Raw genomic sequence first — 19,587 nt, 5'->3', positions numbered from 1 at the left:
AAAGCACTGCCTATACCATAGAACTTCTGCTTCATTGGTATTGAGTTTCAGTTTATTGGCCCTTATTCCAGCCCCTTATGGAATATAGGCACCATTCCCGTCCCTTCATTTCTCCACCTTAATTTAATAAAAGAGAGGGGTGTTGTCAGCATACTGGTGGCATCTTACACCAAAGCCCTGAATGACTTCTCCTAGCAATTCCATATACATCTTAGAAAGGAGGGGACATGACAAAACCCTGAAGCAGTTCCCGAGAACTACCTCCTAGAATTGGCTCTCCAGGTAGGCGTATCATCATACCTTAAACTTCCAGTGCAAAGAGCCTCTCCAGGATACCTTGGCCAGTGGGTAATAACATCCTCTGAGAGGTCCAAGAGAATTATCAGGGGTGGGTTGCCTTTCTTCTGTCTTTCTCATGGTATACACCCATCTATCAGGACAACCCAGGCAGTTTCAGCATACCACACTATCAATTTAACCTTTTTGGTTCTTCTGCCACTGCTTTGAAGCATGCCATCACTTCCATCATTCTCAGAACAACCATCAAATTTAGAGATGGCTGAACAGATAAAATAAACTGTTATTGAAAAGGTTTCCCTCTATACTTAACAGGATTTAAATCTTCTTTCCAGGCTAATGGATATAGCTTCATCAATATTGATCACGGACAAGCGGTATCTTTACTAAAGACTTTTCAGAACACAGTGGAACTCATCATTGTTCGAGAACTTTCTTAAATACTGTGGAAGAAGGGGAAACGTCTTTGTGATCCTTTGAAGGACTTGTGGGAAACTGAATATTTTGATTATTTTTATATACAAAAACTTTTAAAATTATGTACAGTAATAAAATAATCTTGTGGTTATAGGGGGAAACCACTGTAAAGAACATAGATAAAACAGTTTTGTAAATGCATATTGTAGTCAACCTTGTTGAGTTTTAAAGCATTGTAGCAATCAAAAGTCACTCCTCCAAGAACAAACCTGTGGTGTATTTTGTACAGATGGTAGGTTTATTTTTGGATAACGCATACACATAACTAAACTTTGTGTACAAGGAGCCTCCATTGTAGCCAATGGACAGATGGCAGGGCTTTCTGTCCTGTAGCTGTTTGTTGCCTTTATTTTTTTGTTCACCTGGTTTTAATGTTTTTGTTGAAACCACTTCTGTAGATGTGGATAAGATTTGATATGTTGGCTTTGCTATGTGCATATTGTACAGATGAATGGGTAGATGGAAAGTGGGGCTGGCTGGGATAATTTTGAAAGGCCAGGTAAAATGGCCGTGAAAGTATGGAATCCAGAAAGAAAGAGGGAAACAAGTTAGCATGAGAATGTAGATCTACCAATAGAAAAATGCAATAAAATGTGAAGTCTTTTTAGAGAGACTATAAATACACTTCTGGGAGTTCTACAGGATTGGCTCATATCACATCAACTGACTGTCTTATTTGTTTTCTTTAATTTAACTTTGAGTGTTTTTAATCACACAACTTTTTTCACCTGTGCTGTGGAGTTGTGCCCCAGAGACTCCTGTCTGTTACGGAAATCCCCAGTTTTGTGCAAAAGGGTGATTTTCTTCTGCCTTGTATTAAATACTCCATTTTCAACTTATTTATAGATTTTTTTAAAAAGAAAAAGAAAAAAACTAAATGGCCAGTTTGTTTTTTTAAAAAAAAACTGTGTTGCCTGTAACTCATCACCTATATATCTATCACACGTGTGCATGTTCCAAACCTCTAACTACTCTGCCAGAAAAAAACTTCATTCTTTTTAATGGGGTTCATGGCAGTGAGGCCTGTGGGGACTGGGCTGCCCAGAAGTAAATGGTTCAGGAAAGGGTTAGGAAAGAAACCGTGATTTTGTTTGGCCTTGAATTGCCTTGTTAGACTAAAAGGAAACAATACGTTTGGAGCTAGGTAACCAAAGCCAGTGAAACTGTTGCAGAGTGATGGGAGAATTGCTGTTGGGAAGTTATAGAGCAAAGGTATGGGAACTTGTGACCCACCAGTTTGTAATGTTCTTTCTCAAAGGGCTGTTCCTACAGGTGACATTAAATGTGAACTAGACACATCAGAGTCATTAAAGGGTTTCTAACTATATTAACGTAATAGTGATTTACCGCAGGCTGCCTTTGTTCCTTATTACTTGTATAAATATTGGATTATACATATTTAATTTTGTTTATGACAAACATTATGTTTATTTTCCTCTTTTTTCTTTATATAACAGAGATGAGATTGCCTAACCTATAGGGTAATAAGTAATACATGGTTATTATGGACCAGAGAAAAGTGCCATAAAAGACCAATAACTGTTTTTTAAAGGCGAATTATTAATCCGTCATTGGAGCAATATTCAGTTACTGCGATTTTTAATAAGTAGAAATTGGTAGTTTTAAAGCGAAATTAGCAAAAGCACCAGCCTATATAGTGTTTGGAAAGATGTGCTGGAACAGAAAGGAACCTGTATACTTAACAGATAAAGGCAGTACTTTTTAAATACACAGACTCCAATGATATTGCACTCAAATATGTTATCACCTGCATATTGTACTGTGTATAGTTTTTGATAATTTTAATTGAAACCCTTTAACAACTCTTTGTACATTAATTTTAGTTGATTTTCATTGATATTTACATAGGAATTGATTTTTATATTAGCGAAAATGTGCTGTATTTTGGTAAAGTTCACTTATTTTCTGTGTGCTGTTAATCTTTAAAGAAAATGAGAAACATAGCTATATAATGGCAGGCTTCAGTGTTACCATGCTTCTAAAATTGTCTTTTAAATTTCTCTACTTTTTATTGACAATTCAAAAATTTACATTCTTTGCTTTTAATTATATTAGTAACCTCAGCCATTTAAAAGGGAATATCCACAAATCAGTCCTAATCTGAGGACTTGAGGCATAATCATGGTAAGGGCAAAAGTCCCAAATCAGAACTGATTCTTTATTGATCATGGACACCATTTGTCTTTGACAACATCAGGTTGAAATAAAGTGTTCAAATTCAATTTTGTATGAAATAACAAGCAGTGTAAACCATGCTGTTAGAATTTAATTCAGTTGAATAGCTTTGTACAATAGTGTTGCCAAAAAGAATAATTGTTTGTTGAGAGAATTTAAAGAAACTTTGTGGCCTTCTAGGGGTATATTTTATTTTACTTTTTGGTGCAAGGAACTAGAAAAAGTGTGTTGGAAATCAAACATTGATGATACTTTTTTTAAAAAAAGAAGACATGTTGGATGCATTATACCACTTGTGTTGGATGATGGTGAAATGAAGCTGTGGAAGAAAGCTTATTCAAAACAGAAGATCGTTATTCAGAAGCCATGGATTTTTAATGTTTCTCATCTTGTCAGATAAGATATATCTGCACACTTGGTTGCTTTGGCATCGAATGAATAAAGTGTTTGTCAACTCAATATTCTTTTCATGACAGTTCATTAAAGAATCAGTTCAAATGACAAATTCTGGGGGGAAATCCCACATATTTATTGTGTAAATACATTTTTTTTTACTTTTTTTGACTGGAGTTTCAAAAATGTGTATATAATTGAACACATCCTATGAACACAATCATAGCAATAAGCAACACACAGAATCAAGCCTTTATCATTAATTTGCTGTACTACTTTTTAAAAAAGTAACTATTCCCTTATTAGCAGCTATGTAATGTTTTTATTGATCAGCATTTATTCAGCATTCCAAATTTTGTATATAATTAAATTGTTTCTGAAGTAACACATGGAGAATAGATAATAAACTAATGCTCTTTAAATCACTGTGTAATTTACTGATTTCACTACATCAATCTGAAATTTTCTAAATCATTTAAATCTACCACTGAATAACATTCTATAATCAAGCAGAGATTCTTGGAATTTTCTCTTTGTTTTAAATACCCTTTCCTTATTTGTATTTGATTTTAAGTCCCTTTGAAGGAGAGTGCTGCCTCAAACCAATGGTGACGCAGATGATTATCCTCTAGACCATTGGTCATTTTGGATGGGACTGATCTGGCTGGTGTTCTTTCTTCTATCCTGTGGGCATGTGGGAGGCAATTAGTCAAGCATTGAGGTCAAGGTTGCCTGCAATAGCAACCTTGGGAGAACTTTGGCAGGAAGCCTCTGGAAGAACCAATGACCCAACCTTAAGGAGCGGAGTGCAGCTTCTGCAATAGTTAGCTCTCATAGAGCAGTTAATCTGATAAATGATTAGCTTTTTTACTGGTGGTACAACTCTAGTCCTCTCGGGGAACAGCCAGCATGGTGCCCTCCTGAAGTGGTTGGACTACAGCTCTCAGCAGCACAGCCAATGCTCAGGCGTCCTGGGAGTTGTAGTCTCAACAATATCTGGAAAGTACCACATTGGCTACACCCTGCTCTAGATCAGGCACCCCCAAACTGCGGCCCTCCAGATGTTTTGGCCTACAACTCCCATGATCCCTAGCTAACAGGACCAGTGGTCGGGGAAGATGGGAATGGTAGTCCAAAACATCTGGAGGGCCGAAGTTTGGGGATGCCTGCTCTAGATGAATCTGTAAGTAAACCCTTGGGAGAAGAGTTTATTCAACAGTGGCACAGTGTAATCTTATACGTGGCTACTCAGAAGTAAGTCCCACTGTATTCAATGAGGCTTACTCTCAGTGTGTGCATATGACTGCAGCCTTAACTGGATACTAGAGGTGTATCTAGGGGCCCTTATGGACTTGGCAAGGATCTATATTGGCACCCCCCCACTCCAGTGGACGGGGCTAATGCTCTCATCTGTGTGCATGCAAAAGCTATAGTTATTTTAGGGCAATGGGAAAGGCACTTTGTACGTGCTCAGGGACCCCTTTTAAACTCTACTACAGTGGTATCTCAAGTTACAAACGCTTCAGGTTACAAACTTCGCTAACCTGGAAGAGTTACCTCGAGTTGAGAACTTTGCCCCAGGATGAGAACGGAAATCGTGCGGTGGCGGTGCAGCGGCAGCAAGAAAGCACGCCTCTAGTGAAGAACAGTTTAAGGTTAAGAACGGACCTCCGGAACGAATTAAGTTCGTAACTAGAGGTACCACTTTGCATCTTTGGGAGTGGAGACCAGGTACTGAAAATAGTTCAGCCCTGGCCGAAATTCACACCAGTTGGCTCCAATTCCCAGGTCCCTCACAATCTGTCAGCTTCCTATCCCCCCCCCCACCTACCTGTCTTTGCACGCCACCAAGCAGAGGTTTTTTTAGAGTAGTGCAACTGGTTCGTCCACAATGGGTGCTGTGCCACAAGGGGCTTCACAACAATGCTACAGAATGGGCGCCAAATTGTAGCATTGCATAGGGTGCCACTGAAATGTGAGAGCCCAAAGTCTGGAACCAAACATAACTGGAGGAGGAGCAAGATGGAGCCATGTGAAACTGCACACTTTGCCTCTAAGTTGCTCCCCTCCTGGCCAGGGAGACTTCGGACACCTTGGTCACTTGCTCATTCTCGTCCTCCCACCCATCCTTCCATACCTATCCCGTCGGTTGACCCAGCTAGTGGTTTTGGTGGTGTGGTCCATGTAGACTTTGTAGTTGTAGTTGTTGTAGTCCCAAGCGTCCTCTCAGCTCAGAGCAAGCCCAGCAGCAGCCCCATGCGAAGAGCTCAACAACTCATGCAAAGGATTTGTTTTTCTTGTAAATTTCCTTTCTGGAAAAGGTTGCAACATTTGAGGTTAATGACACATTGAGTGATGAAAGCAAATAGATAGATGGCTTTTCACCCTCTTAATACTAGACCTGAAGGAGTGTCTCCACCCTCTATCATTCAGCCCAGACACAAAGATTCAGCTCCAAGGGACTTCTGGCAGTTCCCTCATTGCAAGAAGCGAGATTACAGGGAACCAGGCAGAAGGCCGCCTTGGTAGTCGCGTCTGCCCTGTGCAATGCTCTCCAGTCAGATCTCAAGTAAATATACATCTATCTGACTTTTTTACGAAGACATCTAAAAGCAGCCCGGTATAGGGAAGTTTTTAATGTGTGACGTTTTATGGTGGATTTATAATTTGCTGGAAGCCGCCCAGAGTGGCCGGGGCAACCCAGGCAGATGGGTGGCATATAAATAAATTGTTATTGTTATAGGCCTTGTGATAAATAAATGGAGCTGAATGTTGGGAATTCAGAAAGACTTCTGGACACAGTGGATGGCTAAATATGGAATGTGCTTAAACAATATTTGATGGCTGCTAAAGATAGATTTAAACGGAGTTAGACATACAGAGGATAAGTATCCATGATTATAAGTCAGGCATCCCCAAACTGCGGCCCTCCAGATGTTTTGGCCTACAACTCCCATGATCCCTAGCTAAGAGGACCAGTGGTCAGGGATGATGGGAATGGTAGTCCAAAACATCTGGAGGGCCGAAGTTTGGGGATGCCTGTTATAAGTTATGATGGCTATGTGCTACCTCCAACATCAGAAGAAGTATGCCTCTGATTATTAAATGCTGCCAGGGAGAAATACTTCTTGCTATTGCACTCATGCCCTGCTTGTGGGTGTATCTTTATATGCCCAACCTATCCCTGAGTTCTGCAGGAGAGGGCATCCTGAATATAGCATATATTGAGGAGCTAAGTTTGTCATAGGTATGAGCTTTCGTGTGCATGCACACTTGGTATTAGAATAAATTGCAAGCTGGAGAGCTTCTCTTTACAGTAAGTGGCCAATGCAATACAAAAGAATTAATATGACAGATATCAGTACCAGCCACCCAAGTCCCATGCACCATGCAAAGGAAACACCATGCAAAGGAAACTGGCACCTGCCTGGCAGGTGTAGGGAACCTTGGTGCTGCTTCATCATGCCCTTAGGACTCTTTTCCAGACAATGGCTGAGGATGGTAGGTGGTAAGGCCTGATGAGGTACTGCCAATGGCCAGATAAAGCTTGGATGGCTGCTTTTGGCCCTCGGGTCTGAAGTTTCCCCACTCCCAGTTTAGTTGGGAGTACAGGGGTTACGCAGGCATAATTGATTAGGCATAAGTGGATGCAAGGTGCAGGATGCACCCGGGATTACTACAGCAAATCAGTTGTAAGGGCTGCTCGTCCTTTTTTGATAACACAACCTCTAGACAGGAGCGAGAAACCTGTGGCCCTCCGCATGTTGTTGAACGCCTGTTCCCATCAGCCCCTATCCAGCATGGAAAATGGTCAGGGATGTTGAGTCCAGCATAATTTGGAGAGCCCGATCTCTCAAGCATTCATTCTCTCTCCATCCATCTATGAAACTTCTCCCTGTTGTGGCATTTTTGTACAAAACAATTCTTTTGATTTTTAATACGGGGGTGGGATATGCAAAAATTTCACCCCACCTAATAGGGAAATCTAATCTATTCTACTACCCAAGGCGTCTAATGTGGATACTGGAGAGGGGAAGGGCAGGAGGCACTGCGCATAGTGCAATTTAGGGATTGTTTATTCCGTATGCTTTGACATTTTTTGTCCGTCCACCCCTTGTCCGTCTCTCAGGTGCTGCCGTGCCCTAACCACCACAAAAAGCCCTCCGTTTCCTAGCTTAAAGCCGCATACAGAGGAGACGAACAACAGGCCGCCTCAACGCCAGGGCGCAGCCGCGTTCTCTCGGAAGTTGCGCGAGTGCAGACGCTCTAGGAAGCTCCGCCGTTTCTTTCTCCGTGGTGACTTCCGTCTCCTCGCTTGTGTGCGTTAGTTCGGCCGAGACAGCAAACTTGCCGCCATCATGATGAACAGCGGCGGCATCGGGGTGCCTCTCGGCTTCCCTTTGACCCCTACTTCGGTTATCCAAGTCACCAATTTATCATCGGCGGTCACTAGCGAGCAGATGAGAACGCTCTTCGGTTTCTTAGGTGACATCGAGGAGTTGCGTCTCTACCCTCCGGAGTAAGTTGAGGCCCGACCAGGGCCCTCGGGGCCATAGAGAATGGCGGGAATGACAATCCTTGAGGCAAGGGGAGAGTGAGAAACGGACCGGATGCCGTGCCCGCCATCTTGCTTTCGGGTGCGAGTGGCTCGCTTCATAAGTGGTTGCGTCATTGGGCAGCATCTGTTCTATGAGAACGAGAGCTGCCCGTAATTAACATGGCGGCCAGTGACTGTCGTCGTCCGGTTCCCCCCCCCCAAAAAAACCCTGCCAGTTTCTCCTCAGCCGCAGTCCAGACCTTCAGCGTTTCTTTCCCTTTTTTATGGGTGATGGTGCTGGGAAAGGCCGCGGGTGCGGAGGCGAAATGCGGGCCTCCCTAGAAGCCTCAGCCGCTTTTCGTGCTTCCTCGAGGCTCTCCTTGGCGTTGGCGTTTAGCAAAGACGCCATGTAGGAGAAATCTGGCTCCTCGGGGATCCTGCTTTCCTTTCCCCCGAATCTCGTTCCTTGCAATGCGTTGCATCCAAGGCTAGGCTAGTGACTAGTTACTCGGGAGTAAGCCTTATTCATTTCAACAGCGCTTGCTTCCGTGTAAAGCTGCAATCCTTTGCATGCAGCTTGGGAACATATTGAAATTAATGGTCCTTACATTAATATGACTTTTAAGTTTCCAATAAGTACGCATAGGAAGGGATTGTAAGGGATGCCTTCCCCCCTTTCCCTCAAGCACTTGTAAATTGCAGAGAGACTACTCAAATATGTAAACATGAATGGGATGTTAGCAGAATAAACTTTTAATTAGTATTAGTGCTTCCACCTTGTGCTTGCTGGGAAGACACGAACAGCCTAGAAGTAATGGGAAGCCATTGTTTTTTATGTGCAACCTGGGACTTGTCTTATTGTGCACCATTTCTCCCTTACTGATATTGAATCTCTTCTGCCATTCTGTTTCCTGTTACCTATTTTGGAGAGATCCTTTAGAGTTTTTCACAGATTTCTTGGGATTTTACAATCATAAATAAATTGATGCTGTTCACCTGCACTCTTCAAACACACTCCTTAAGGTCTAGTCTTTGCACACTGAATCAGCATAGCATCAGACATTGTTATACAAACCTAGGTTAGTTCTATTAATTTAAGCTCATGGGAGAGCCAACTGCCCCAAGAGTTCAAGGTGTCAACGTGTGCTGAATAAGTGGCTGCATTTGGCAAGTACTGAAAAATTAAAATGTCCCCATGATAGTTTGTAGAGTGATTAAAAATGAGTGTGCAGTTGTTGTTGATGTTTAGTCGTTTAGTCGTGTCTGACTCTTCGTGACCCCATGGACCATAGCACGCCAGGCAGTTTGGTCAAACTCATGTTCGTAGCTTCGAGAACACTGTCCAACCATCTTGTCCTCTGTCGTCCCCTTCTCCTAGTGCCCTCCATCTTTCCCAACATCAGGGTCTTTTCCAAGGATTCTTCTCTTCTCATGAGGTGGCCAAAGTATTGGAGCCTCAGCTTCACGATCTGTCCTTCCAGTGAGCACTCAGGGCTGATTTCCTTAAGAATGGATAGGTTTGATCTTCTTGCAGTCCATGGGATGGAGATTCAGCATCAAATGGATGGTAGAGACGTCTTCTTAAAGGAATTGGCCGTATTCTCAGAAGGATCCCAGCTATAAAAGTGTTCCACCATTTCTTAAAAATCTTATCTGAAGATCTTAAAGAACATGCAGAAGTTTGCCTAATGTACAATTTTATTTCATTAAACTGTAGCAGTCTCATCGGTCATTTACAGAATGCTGTTAAAATATTTTAATTACTTGAAATTAAATAAGAATTTTCTGGTGACGGAATATTTCTTTGCTAGTATTTGAATTATTTTTAGGAGAAAAGTTTTACTTATATTCTGTATTAAAAACTAATGACCAATGCAGACGCAACATGAGCTTGATTGTTAATTGTGATTAAGAGGCTGGGTATAGTAATTCAGATTCCAAAAGCTGAATTCAGGGGTTTTTTGACCATGATTAAAGCTGTTCAGTGTTCATTCCTAACCATGGTAAAGGGTTTGTGTATGCATGTGTGAAACATGCTCACATGAACTAGAGAACCTGGAGGTGGATATAGTGCAGTTTTATATCCTGATCCCTTAACTGTAGTTAATGGATGAGTTGGAGTTATATTTATACCAGCCTAAAGTAATCTGATACTATGCGGAAAACGTATTTCAGTTTTCATGTTCTTAGGTCTGTAATTTTTAAAGTTACATTTGCATTAATATTTATAGTTGCATAAGGCTAGCAAAAATAGATCAAAACTACAGCATCTAATTGGTTTTCTTTTTCTTGCAGCAACGCACCACTTGCTTTTTCCTCCAAAGTATGTTATATTAAGTTTCGGGAATCTTCAAGTGTTGGTGTGGCCCAGCATCTAACAAACACGGTTTTTATTGACAGAGCTCTGATAGTTGTGCCCTGCGCTGAAGGTTGGTATTTCAGATTATACCTTTGTTTTGATAGTCTCTGTTCTGTCAGTTTGTTGCTTGTGTTTTTTCAGCATCTGGGAAGGTGTTGAAGATATTACTTACCTTGCTTTTCTTGTAATAGAAATGAATTTGGTAGGAAGGAAGACACTTTTCTTTTTAAAAAGTTTTATGGAATTTAAAAATATGTGTTACATTAGGTTTGAAATGTGTGGGCATTTTCTCTTATGAAATGTGGTCATGTTTCATTTATCTTTTGCAAGGATGAACATTTGCTTCTTTAACTAAAACTGCACACTGACAACTTCATCCTAAAATTGTCCTAGCCATCTGTCTGAAAAGGAATGGGCAACACAGATGGAAGTGAAACTACATCAGAAAATTCCAATCACATATTCACACATCTCTGAAACAGTAGGAGCTAGACCCTACTTTCTTATTTTGGTTGTAAGCTAGGATTCTCAGGATTCAAAAACAATGGTAGTTTATTACTTGGGTGGGCTTAATTTGAGTAATGGTGTAGCCCATCCTAATGACTCATTAGTAATGCATTCCAAAGTTTGAGTTGTTAGCAAATAACTGGGTGGTTCTCTAGATTTTGTTGTTGTTGTTTAGTCGTTTAGTCGTGTCCGACTCTTCGTGACCCCATGGACCATAGCACGCCAGGCATTCCTGTCTTCCACTGCCTCCCCAGTTTGGTCAAACTCATGTTTGTCTCTAGATTAAATCTCTAGATTTAATGTGACCATAAGTATGCCTTTATGCTGCTTTCACAATTGTGTAGCAAATCACCTTGTAATGTTAAGGACTGCTTCAGCTGCTCAGATAATAAATGATAGATCCACTAATAGCTTTGGTTCTGTTAGCTGCATAGGTATATATCTGAATTCCAGTTCTCTAGTCATAGTTTAGACAGGACAAAATTCTGTCAGAATACCTTGCACATGTGGGAAGGTACAGAGATAGGGAATTGTTCCTGCAAAACCTAGTTGGTATAAAGGAAATGTCTCAAAAGCATCAGCCAAGATCCACAGGTGCAATTAACTCCTATTGTTTGGATAGAAATTCAAAGGTGATCTTGGCCAGTGAGCAGAAGGGAAATGAAAGGGAGTAAATAAAACAAAATTCTAAAGGTGGTCTTGTGAGCCAAGGATGGAGGTCATTAACTCAAGATACTACTTACAGGCTTAGAGCATGGGGGGAATTTAACCTAGTACCAAGAATATCGCTTTGTGAGCACAAGCATTTCTGTGCCCCGTGCACTGTTCTGGGAGTTCTCCCCAAACCCCCAAGCCAATTTCAGGTGCATACTTGTGGCAGGGTTGGGGGAGAGGCCCATTGCACTAGTGGAAATGCTTGTGCTGTTGTCTGCTATCAGGACCAGTTAGTTGAATCCATTCCTATGTGTTCAGAACATGTATCAAACATTTTGGTACTAAGCTTCAGGGTTTCAATTCCAAAACAGATAAACACAGTGCAGATATATAAACGTATCCTTGTAGTAGAACTTTCCTATAACAGAGAAAGGTAATACATCTATTGAAATTTATTGACCCTTATTTCTGCTCTCTATCCTGAACAGTTTTCAAGAATTCTTGCATATTTTCAGAATTAATAAAACCTGCAGTCTTTTTTCTTAAATTCATAACTATGTTACATTATCATTACCCAGTTACATTGCTAATTGAAATGTTTTATTATGATAAATAAATATGACTTTGGTGACATAATCTCAAATGCAGTAGAAAAAGTGCTTCTGTGCCATATCACATGCTTGAGTGTCAGGTCTTCTAGCAAGATTGTTTGAAGTTGTGGAGCACAATTGACATGGCTTTCTGCAGCTTGGAGAGTATGCCTTCCTGTGGACCTCAGAATTTCCTTTTAAAAATATTGATATATGGCTCTTCTGATTGTGGAAATTAATATGTGCTAAGAGCACAAAAAAATAATAAAAGAGCTATCATGGGAGTTTCTGTTTGAGAGTTGGGTTACTGTGTTCTTTACTTACCATTTCCCTTTCTGCACTTAAACTTTAATGATGTTCCATACTTTTTGCTAAAATATAACTAATTTGTGAAATCTTTGCTTTAGAACTGGGTAATGTCCACATGTAGGGCAGTATCTAACTAAGTTGATCCATCACAGCAAGGTAGATGACTTGTGCAACTGATGCTTCTAATCACCTGCCCGCCATGCTCCCTAAATCTATTCCTCCAGGGCAGATTTGGAGAGGGCACTGGATGCATGTGGGGAGGAAGTTATGTTACGCAAGCAGAAATCCTTGTGCTGGTGAAAGGAGTTAGTTGGATACTGCCCATACCATCCAGTATGGATTTTTAATATAAAGTGTGCATGGCATTACAGTTCTGTTCTTAGTATATATGTTCCAAGAAACAAAACCTCTCTTCTTCCCTCTGGCAAAGCAGGAATACATGCATTTCTGGAGTAGGGAGATCTGTGCCTACTCTTACCTATATGTTGCAGATACATAAGAACAAAATTTTCAGCGGTTAATTCTAATGCCTTGAAAGTACCATTAACCAATCAGTTATGCCCTTTGTTTTAGTTTTCAATAGTTTTCATTTGCGGCTCTGAGTTGGTTCTTAGCATGGTTTATTCAGGGAAGGGAAGGCACCACTTGTTGGCATCCGTCTGTCTGGAGAGACAATGGAGTGCACCTCCAGGGGTGAAGTGAAACCGCTGTGTTAGCAGCACCAAAGTGACCTCCCTTGGGTGCAAGCCTGGGCAGTATGCTTGGATGTCCTGGGCTGCCCAGATGGCAAGACCTCTTGGCCTCACTGATATGAAATACACCAAAGCACTGTTTTATCCCATTCCTGGTATACCCTGACTATAGTACTATAGCTAGGATTATTGTGGGGGGCCTTAGACTCAGACAGCATGGCTTTAGTCCAACAGCATCTGGGGAGCCACAGGTTCTGTACCCTGGTGTTATTGGAATAGCTTCACCAAACTAAAACCAAATTTCTAAAAGTCGAGAGAGTATTTGAAGGTTACTTACCTTTATCTAAGATGGTTATTCTTTGTTTTGGGACTGATACTTTGGGCATGGAGAAGAACAGTTTTTATATTTTATACTTGCCTATCTGATAACGACACTGTTACTGTACCAAGAACAAATGAGTGTCCTATACTACCCCACTTTCATGGTCTGTCTTCTGCTCTCTTGTAACTTTCATGAGAGAAGAATAGCTAAGCACATGAGATAGAACTACTGTATTTCCAACTAGTAAAGGTAATAAAACCAACCCTCCAGCTAGAAAGTGGCTGGTGAGGAAGGGATACCCTGGGGACTATAAAAAAGAGGATCCTTCTTCCTTTTGTTTCCTTGTAGCCAACTGCTCCAGGGGGCTTGGTGGTGCTTCTCTACCCTGTTATTTCTGCTGATACGTTGTTGGAAGACAGGGTTATGTGCAATAAAATGACACATAAACTTGTTTGCATTCTTACACAAAGCTTACACAATGTTTAATGTGTGCAAGTTTACACCCAAAGGTGACTTTCCAGAGAGACACAATGTCATAATGAAATATCTAGAGTCAATAATAAATAGAATAAATGCATATATACATAGTGCTGATCATGAATGCTGTGTTTGGGTACAGTTTACAATTCTAGAAAGCATACATTACCTATTTAAACCTGTAAATGGATATAAAGAACATGTTGAAATAATGGACATCTATCCTGACAGTGTAAACTGCCTTAAAAATTGCTGCTTGTGCAGCTTCTTAAATAGCACTTACAGTGCAATCCTACACAACTATACTCAAAGAGTTCAAGGTGGCTTACTTTCAGGTAAGCTTGCAAAGGATTTCATCCCTAATTAGGACTGGTAGTCCAGGCAGGCAAGGAATTTCTAAGATGTCGTTTTCTGAAGTGGAACATCTCAACATAGTTCTCTAATTATGTGTTTTTTAGACTTAGTAAGAATTCCAAATGGTTTTAGTTAGAAAATGCATAGGCTGGACAATGGTTAAAACTTCATGGACATCTTCCTTGAATTTACCTTCGACCAAATGAGGAAAAGGAGCAGACTGTAAGAGCACTGGTATAATGTGCTGTGTTTTATCTACGCTTGCCTACTAGTGGCTGATGTTGCATAATAATTTTCTTGCGGGAATGATAATTGTCTAGAAACCTGTCATAGAAGGATATTGGGGGTGTGTGTGAAAGAAGGAATTCAACAGCTTTTTAAAAAATACTTCTATTCTGTCTGTCAGAAACTATTCTTCTCTGAAGGCCCGCACTGGGCATTAAACTGGTGTTCAATGTGTAACACAAACACACTTCACCACTATTCACATTACTAACCAACATTGTGACTTTGGCAAAAAATAATAATCAAAAATCATTACATTGTATGTATAACTGAAATCTCTCTTGAAAAAACTTGTTCTTGTTTGAGAGAGGCCAATATTGAAATGTATCAGAGATGCTACTTTTAACCATCATTCTGAACTTTTTTATGTCCACATTTTCTGGAAGATGGATTTTGACTATTAATTTGGTTTTGTATGTTTTCTCTGTGTGATATTTGTGCATTATTAGATGACTAGACTGGCCAAGGCAGACCTGTTACACTTGCCTGAGTTAGGCATTGTTTGCCATGCCACTAAACCTGCCGCCAAGTGACAACTTCATGGGGGAATGAGAGCGGAGTCTGGCCTGCAGAAGATGGACGCCCTGTCTCTGTTTTTATTATTTTATTTTGCTTTCTTTTCTCTTCTTTTTGTTAATTTTGTCCCTTTTTTGCTTTAATTCTTTCATTTCTACCTGTGAGCTGGTTCTTCAGTTCTGTAAAAATGGTGTTCTGTTATAAGAGTTCATGATTCATTTTAAACTTGACCCTATTAAATTGTTCATAGATCAACCAAAAATTCAAGAGTTTAGACTTTGTAGATGCAATCCTAAACATGCATAGTTATAAATAAAAAGATGAATAAAATTAATAGGGATTACGTCTGAGTAAATCTGGCTAGAATTGGATTATTTGAAAAGCAAAGTGATCCATTTGTTTCCATTGGCTCATATTATTGAAGCTTTTAGATATATGTGGCTTTTCTGGACTACAATCTGAAGACTGTCCTCTGAAAATACTTCCCCCTCCCTTCCCAGAAGCTCTCTTACTAAGCAACCATAGAAAGTTGGTTGCCCGTATCTAAAAAGATAATGGCTCTCTTCACATGTTCACTGAGTTGTGTGGGAGCCACTTTCCCACTATGTTCTTGGTGGCAGTATGTATATGAATGCTGAAACCATATGAGAGAGCTCTGTGAGGAAAATGCTTCCACATGGTTGGGTGAGTATGTGAACGGGGGGACATTGTTTTTTCAATACTTATACATGGCCTGTTCAATTGGCTGTTGTATTATTTATTTTGAAAATAAATAAATAATACTAATAATATTCTTAATTAATTTCTAAAAAAAATAGGAGAAAGCCCGGAAAACACTCAATTGTGAATTGAAGGTGAAGTATTGACCAGTGTTTGTTTTATATACTGTCTTCTCTTTACTGTAGCATTCTATGGGAAGACGGCAAGCAGGACTAATTTTTCTCTTGCATCTTGAGTTGGCACATGCTTATGGCATACTCTTAGATACAGCAGAGGCACGCCATAGAAGTGTTTTCATTGTCAAGTTCGAATATTTTCTATGTAAACCTCTCAAGAAAAACACCAACATTCTTCTGTTACATTTCTCTGAAGTAGAAACGAGCACAAATTGATATTGTCATCTCTTTCATTGTTCTCTTTTTCAATAAAGATTTTTGAAATTTGTGGGAATTTTATGTAAGCAGCCAAGGAATTATATTGTTAAAAATAGACCCTCCTGAAGTTGCTGATTTTGCTAACAGGCCAAAATTTACAGTTATTCTAAAGCAGGCATCCCCAAACTGCGGCCCTCCAGATGTTTTGGCCTACAACTCCCATGATCCCTAGCTAACAGGACCAGTGGTCAGGAGTGATGGGAATTGTAGTCCAAAACATCTGGAGGGCCGAAGTTTGGGAATGCATGTTCTAAAGCCACTTGAATATTTTTTTTAAAGCTATAATGATTACTTCAAGTGAGGGTAAGACACCAGAGGTTTTAAACTGACAGTAGTAAATTGACACAAATAATTATAGTGATCAATCAGTTTAAAATGACATGGTCTAGCTCTGAATGAATGCGAAGTGTGTGTGTGTGTGTGTGTGTGTGTGTGTGTGTGTGTGTGTGTTTGCTTGCTTCTGCGCGTGCACACTTCATATCATTGCTTTTAAGAATGTCATTTTAGCCATTGACAATGCTTAGTGTTTTATACATAGAAAGGAGTTTCAACAAATATGGATATCTTTTGTGGAGATTGAAACTACTGAAATATGTTTTTATTTTTTGTGGACTTTTAACTCCATTCATCACTAAGCTGAGAAATATATAAATATAAGTATAGTTAGGAACAAAAGATACTCTTTAGGTAAAGAATAATTTTGTTGCAGAGAAGTTGTAGTCGTGTGTGAAACTAGTTTTCTGGATGCTAGTTTACGTTTAGTAGTTTCGTTCTGATCAGAAATAGAATTTTTGATGTTTCAGTTTTGATGATGATTTTTGTTTTCTAGTAAAGTCTGAAAAAGGCTTTACTTGTAGTACTTAAGCTTGGAAATGGTCTTACTGTATTTATTCCCATTGATTTTTATCCATGTATTATCTTGATCTTGAAGCATCCTACCAGAACACTGATGTACTTGAATTTTATCGTAGTCAAGAGACACTGGCTAATTCATGTGTACGTCTTAGACCATAATTTGGTTCCTACACATGAGCCTTGTATCTTGCCCAAGAAAAATCAGAAATAATTGATCTCTATCTGGATAAGAAGCTATTACTATTTTAATTGTAATGCTTTATTGCTGTCTTAGTATTGGCTTTGGTTTATTTTGTAATTGTATGCTTCACAAACTCAGATTGCCTTGAAAATCACAGTTTAGGTCTTCAGCCAGCTTCTAGTGTAGCAGCCTTCCAGAAGTTAATGCAGTAGTTTGAAAGTTTGCCCCATATTATGTATTTGATTGTCTATGGAAGTGACGACTGTAGCAGTAGGAGAGGGGCAGATAGGATGTTAGTGGGCAGGGATTTAAAAAACTACCAAAAGGGTCTGTCTATCTCTCTTTGGAAATGTCATTAAAACACCAGGTGCTTTGAGGGCTCAGTGGTTTAGATTGGTTGTTGTTACTTTGACGAGTACACTTAGTGTTACTTCAGACAAAGGTGACTTCTAGGCAGAGTGCTTTGCCATGTGCAGGTAATAATTTCTGGTCAGCTTTTCAAATAATTCTGGTTTGTGTGTGTTAGAACTTTTTATGGCTCTTTAAGTTGCTGAAGCTTAAATGGAAATTACAATACAGTATTTAGCAGCTCTTAGGATATCTTAAGGAAAGACTAAGTGGGTTAAACTTAAAGCACGCTTTAGTCAAGTTCATTTTAGGTACCGGTAATAATCTAGTGCAGGCAGTGGTTGATTATAATTAGTACTAAATGTTGGGTTAAGATCCCAAACATATAGTGACATTATTGTTTATTTTACTGAGGATCAGCCATGCTTCCAAAGAAAATATATAGAGACACCAGCAGAACTTATTGTCACCTGACAAATAAAGATGCCGGACAGGTAGTCAAACTACCTTAGTTATGTTTATTTGATGAAGGTATAGTGCTTAACAATAGTTTAGGCACTCAGACATAAATGCTTATGTCCGCATTGGACCAATGAGATTGAACAAATATTTTGGTAAATGCCCCACTACCTCCGGATGTTAAGGAAACTGTGGGTAGTTGAAGTACCTAAGCTACAAATCAGTGCGGTTCTAGGTTTCTTGCCTTGCTTGAGTTGTTGTACCGGACTGACGAAAGGCAGTCATCTGGTAACATTTTTCACTCAGCTATTTTAGCAGACAAAAAGGGCTGATTGTGGTTAGCACACTCCTATTTCCTCTTTTTTTTCCTTTTGACTGATTTGGTTATTTGCCATTTCTGGGGATTAAACTTTAAAAAATGTTCTTCTTTTCTGTATCTGATGTTCTGTGTGCTATTAGTGATGCAGCCAACACGAACGGTTGTCATGTGTAACACAACTTTCGATCACCGTGAAAACAACGTCCTGCGAAAGCGTCCATGCTTGATATCGTTTGGTTCATGAACATTAAGTTTCCAGTACAGGTGACCCATAGCTCAAAGTGTTAAATAATTGTCTACATTGTTCAGTTTTTAAAGTAATAATCCGGTAATGCTAGTTTTGCTCACTTGTTGTTCCTAGTGGAGCAGGGGCAAAGGAAAAACTTGGAATTATTTTCTTTTTTGTAAGGCTCTCATAGATTGATTTTTTTCTTTACTATTTTTAAGTTGAAGGGTGTTGGTAAAAAAAATAAAATAGAAAAATAACACTTGGGAGGTGGCGTTACTTTTAGTAACAAAAATATTTGCTTCTTCAGGTAAAATTCCAGATGAAGCCAAAGCCCTCTCCCTCTTGGCTCCTGCTCCTACAATGACAAGCCTGATTCCTGGTGGAGGGTTGCTTCCTATACCAACACCACCCGTGAGTTCAGTAAGTAGATATTAAAGTAATGATTTTACTTAAAGAAGATGCAGTCTATTCAGTTGCATTTTGGGTGCATGTACATTGTAATGATGACAGTAATTGTCTTGAATCTGAAATTATTCAAATGTAGGGCAATACATTCATTAGGACCAGTTTGAATGTTGCAACATAATGAGCAAGATCTAGAGTTCTCCAGAACTCTTTGTCAGGTTGAATGTTAAGCAAAAAAGAAAAAAAAGTTGGGTGGGCGAGAAAGCTGGCATAATGTTAAAGCTACAGCATCTGCAGATTGAAATAATTTTAAAATGGACTCCATGTCTTGTTGTGCACTCTTAGATTTACCATCTTCTGGGTGCTAAACTTTCTAGAATTGAAAGAGGACTCAAGTAGCTATGCAATAATGCTTTTGCTAAACGTGGAAGAAGACTCCTCTTCTTAAGACATATCAGTGACAGTGTATACAGCTTTTTACACAGTTGTTTTCCTTTTAAGAAGATTGCTTTCCTGGTCTGGTCAGCCAAGATGGTTTGTGGTCACATATCAAACAGCAGGTTTTAGGACTGGTGCTAACAGTCCTAAATTTTGAAGTGAATTTAATTTGAACCAGTCCACAGTGGGAGGAAAACTTTTCATACTTCTTTCTGTAAAAACTATCCTCTGTTT

General features: G+C 39.7%; 2 protein-coding genes across 9 annotated transcripts in view; both read left to right on the top strand.

Moving 5' to 3' along the window:
* Positions 1-3,785, top strand: part of ERBIN (erbb2 interacting protein) — a 94,363-nt gene extending 90,578 nt beyond the window's left edge. For all 3 annotated transcript variants that reach the window (XM_060280263.1, XM_060280261.1, XM_060280262.1), the window contains one exon: positions 633-3,785. In XM_060280263.1, coding sequence (XP_060136246.1) covers positions 633-737 — 105 coding nt within the window. In that variant the 3' untranslated portion in view covers positions 738-3,785. The remainder of the gene's footprint in view (positions 1-632) is intronic.
* A 3,881-nt stretch (positions 3,786-7,666) lies between these two features.
* The window catches only part of SREK1 (splicing regulatory glutamic acid and lysine rich protein 1), a 31,181-nt gene continuing 19,260 nt past the window's right edge, over positions 7,667-19,587 (top strand). For 2 of the 6 annotated variants that reach the window (XM_035099716.2, XM_035099713.2), the window contains exons 1-3: positions 7,667-7,882; positions 10,196-10,329; positions 18,818-18,930. In XM_035099716.2, coding sequence (XP_034955607.1) covers positions 7,722-7,882; positions 10,196-10,329; positions 18,818-18,930 — 408 coding nt within the window. In that variant the 5' untranslated portion in view covers positions 7,667-7,721. Of the gene's footprint in view, positions 7,883-10,195; positions 18,931-19,587 lie in introns of those variants that run through there. The other 4 variants (XM_035099714.2, XM_035099715.2, XM_035099717.2 and 1 more) reach the window with 4 other exon arrangements.

This window comes from Zootoca vivipara, chromosome 11 (assembly GCF_963506605.1).
Source record: "Zootoca vivipara chromosome 11, rZooViv1.1, whole genome shotgun sequence".
NCBI classification, from domain to species: domain Eukaryota; kingdom Metazoa; phylum Chordata; class Lepidosauria; order Squamata; family Lacertidae; genus Zootoca; species Zootoca vivipara.
The sequence above is the reverse complement of the archived record's forward strand: the minus strand, read 5'-3'. Positions and strand labels throughout refer to the sequence as shown.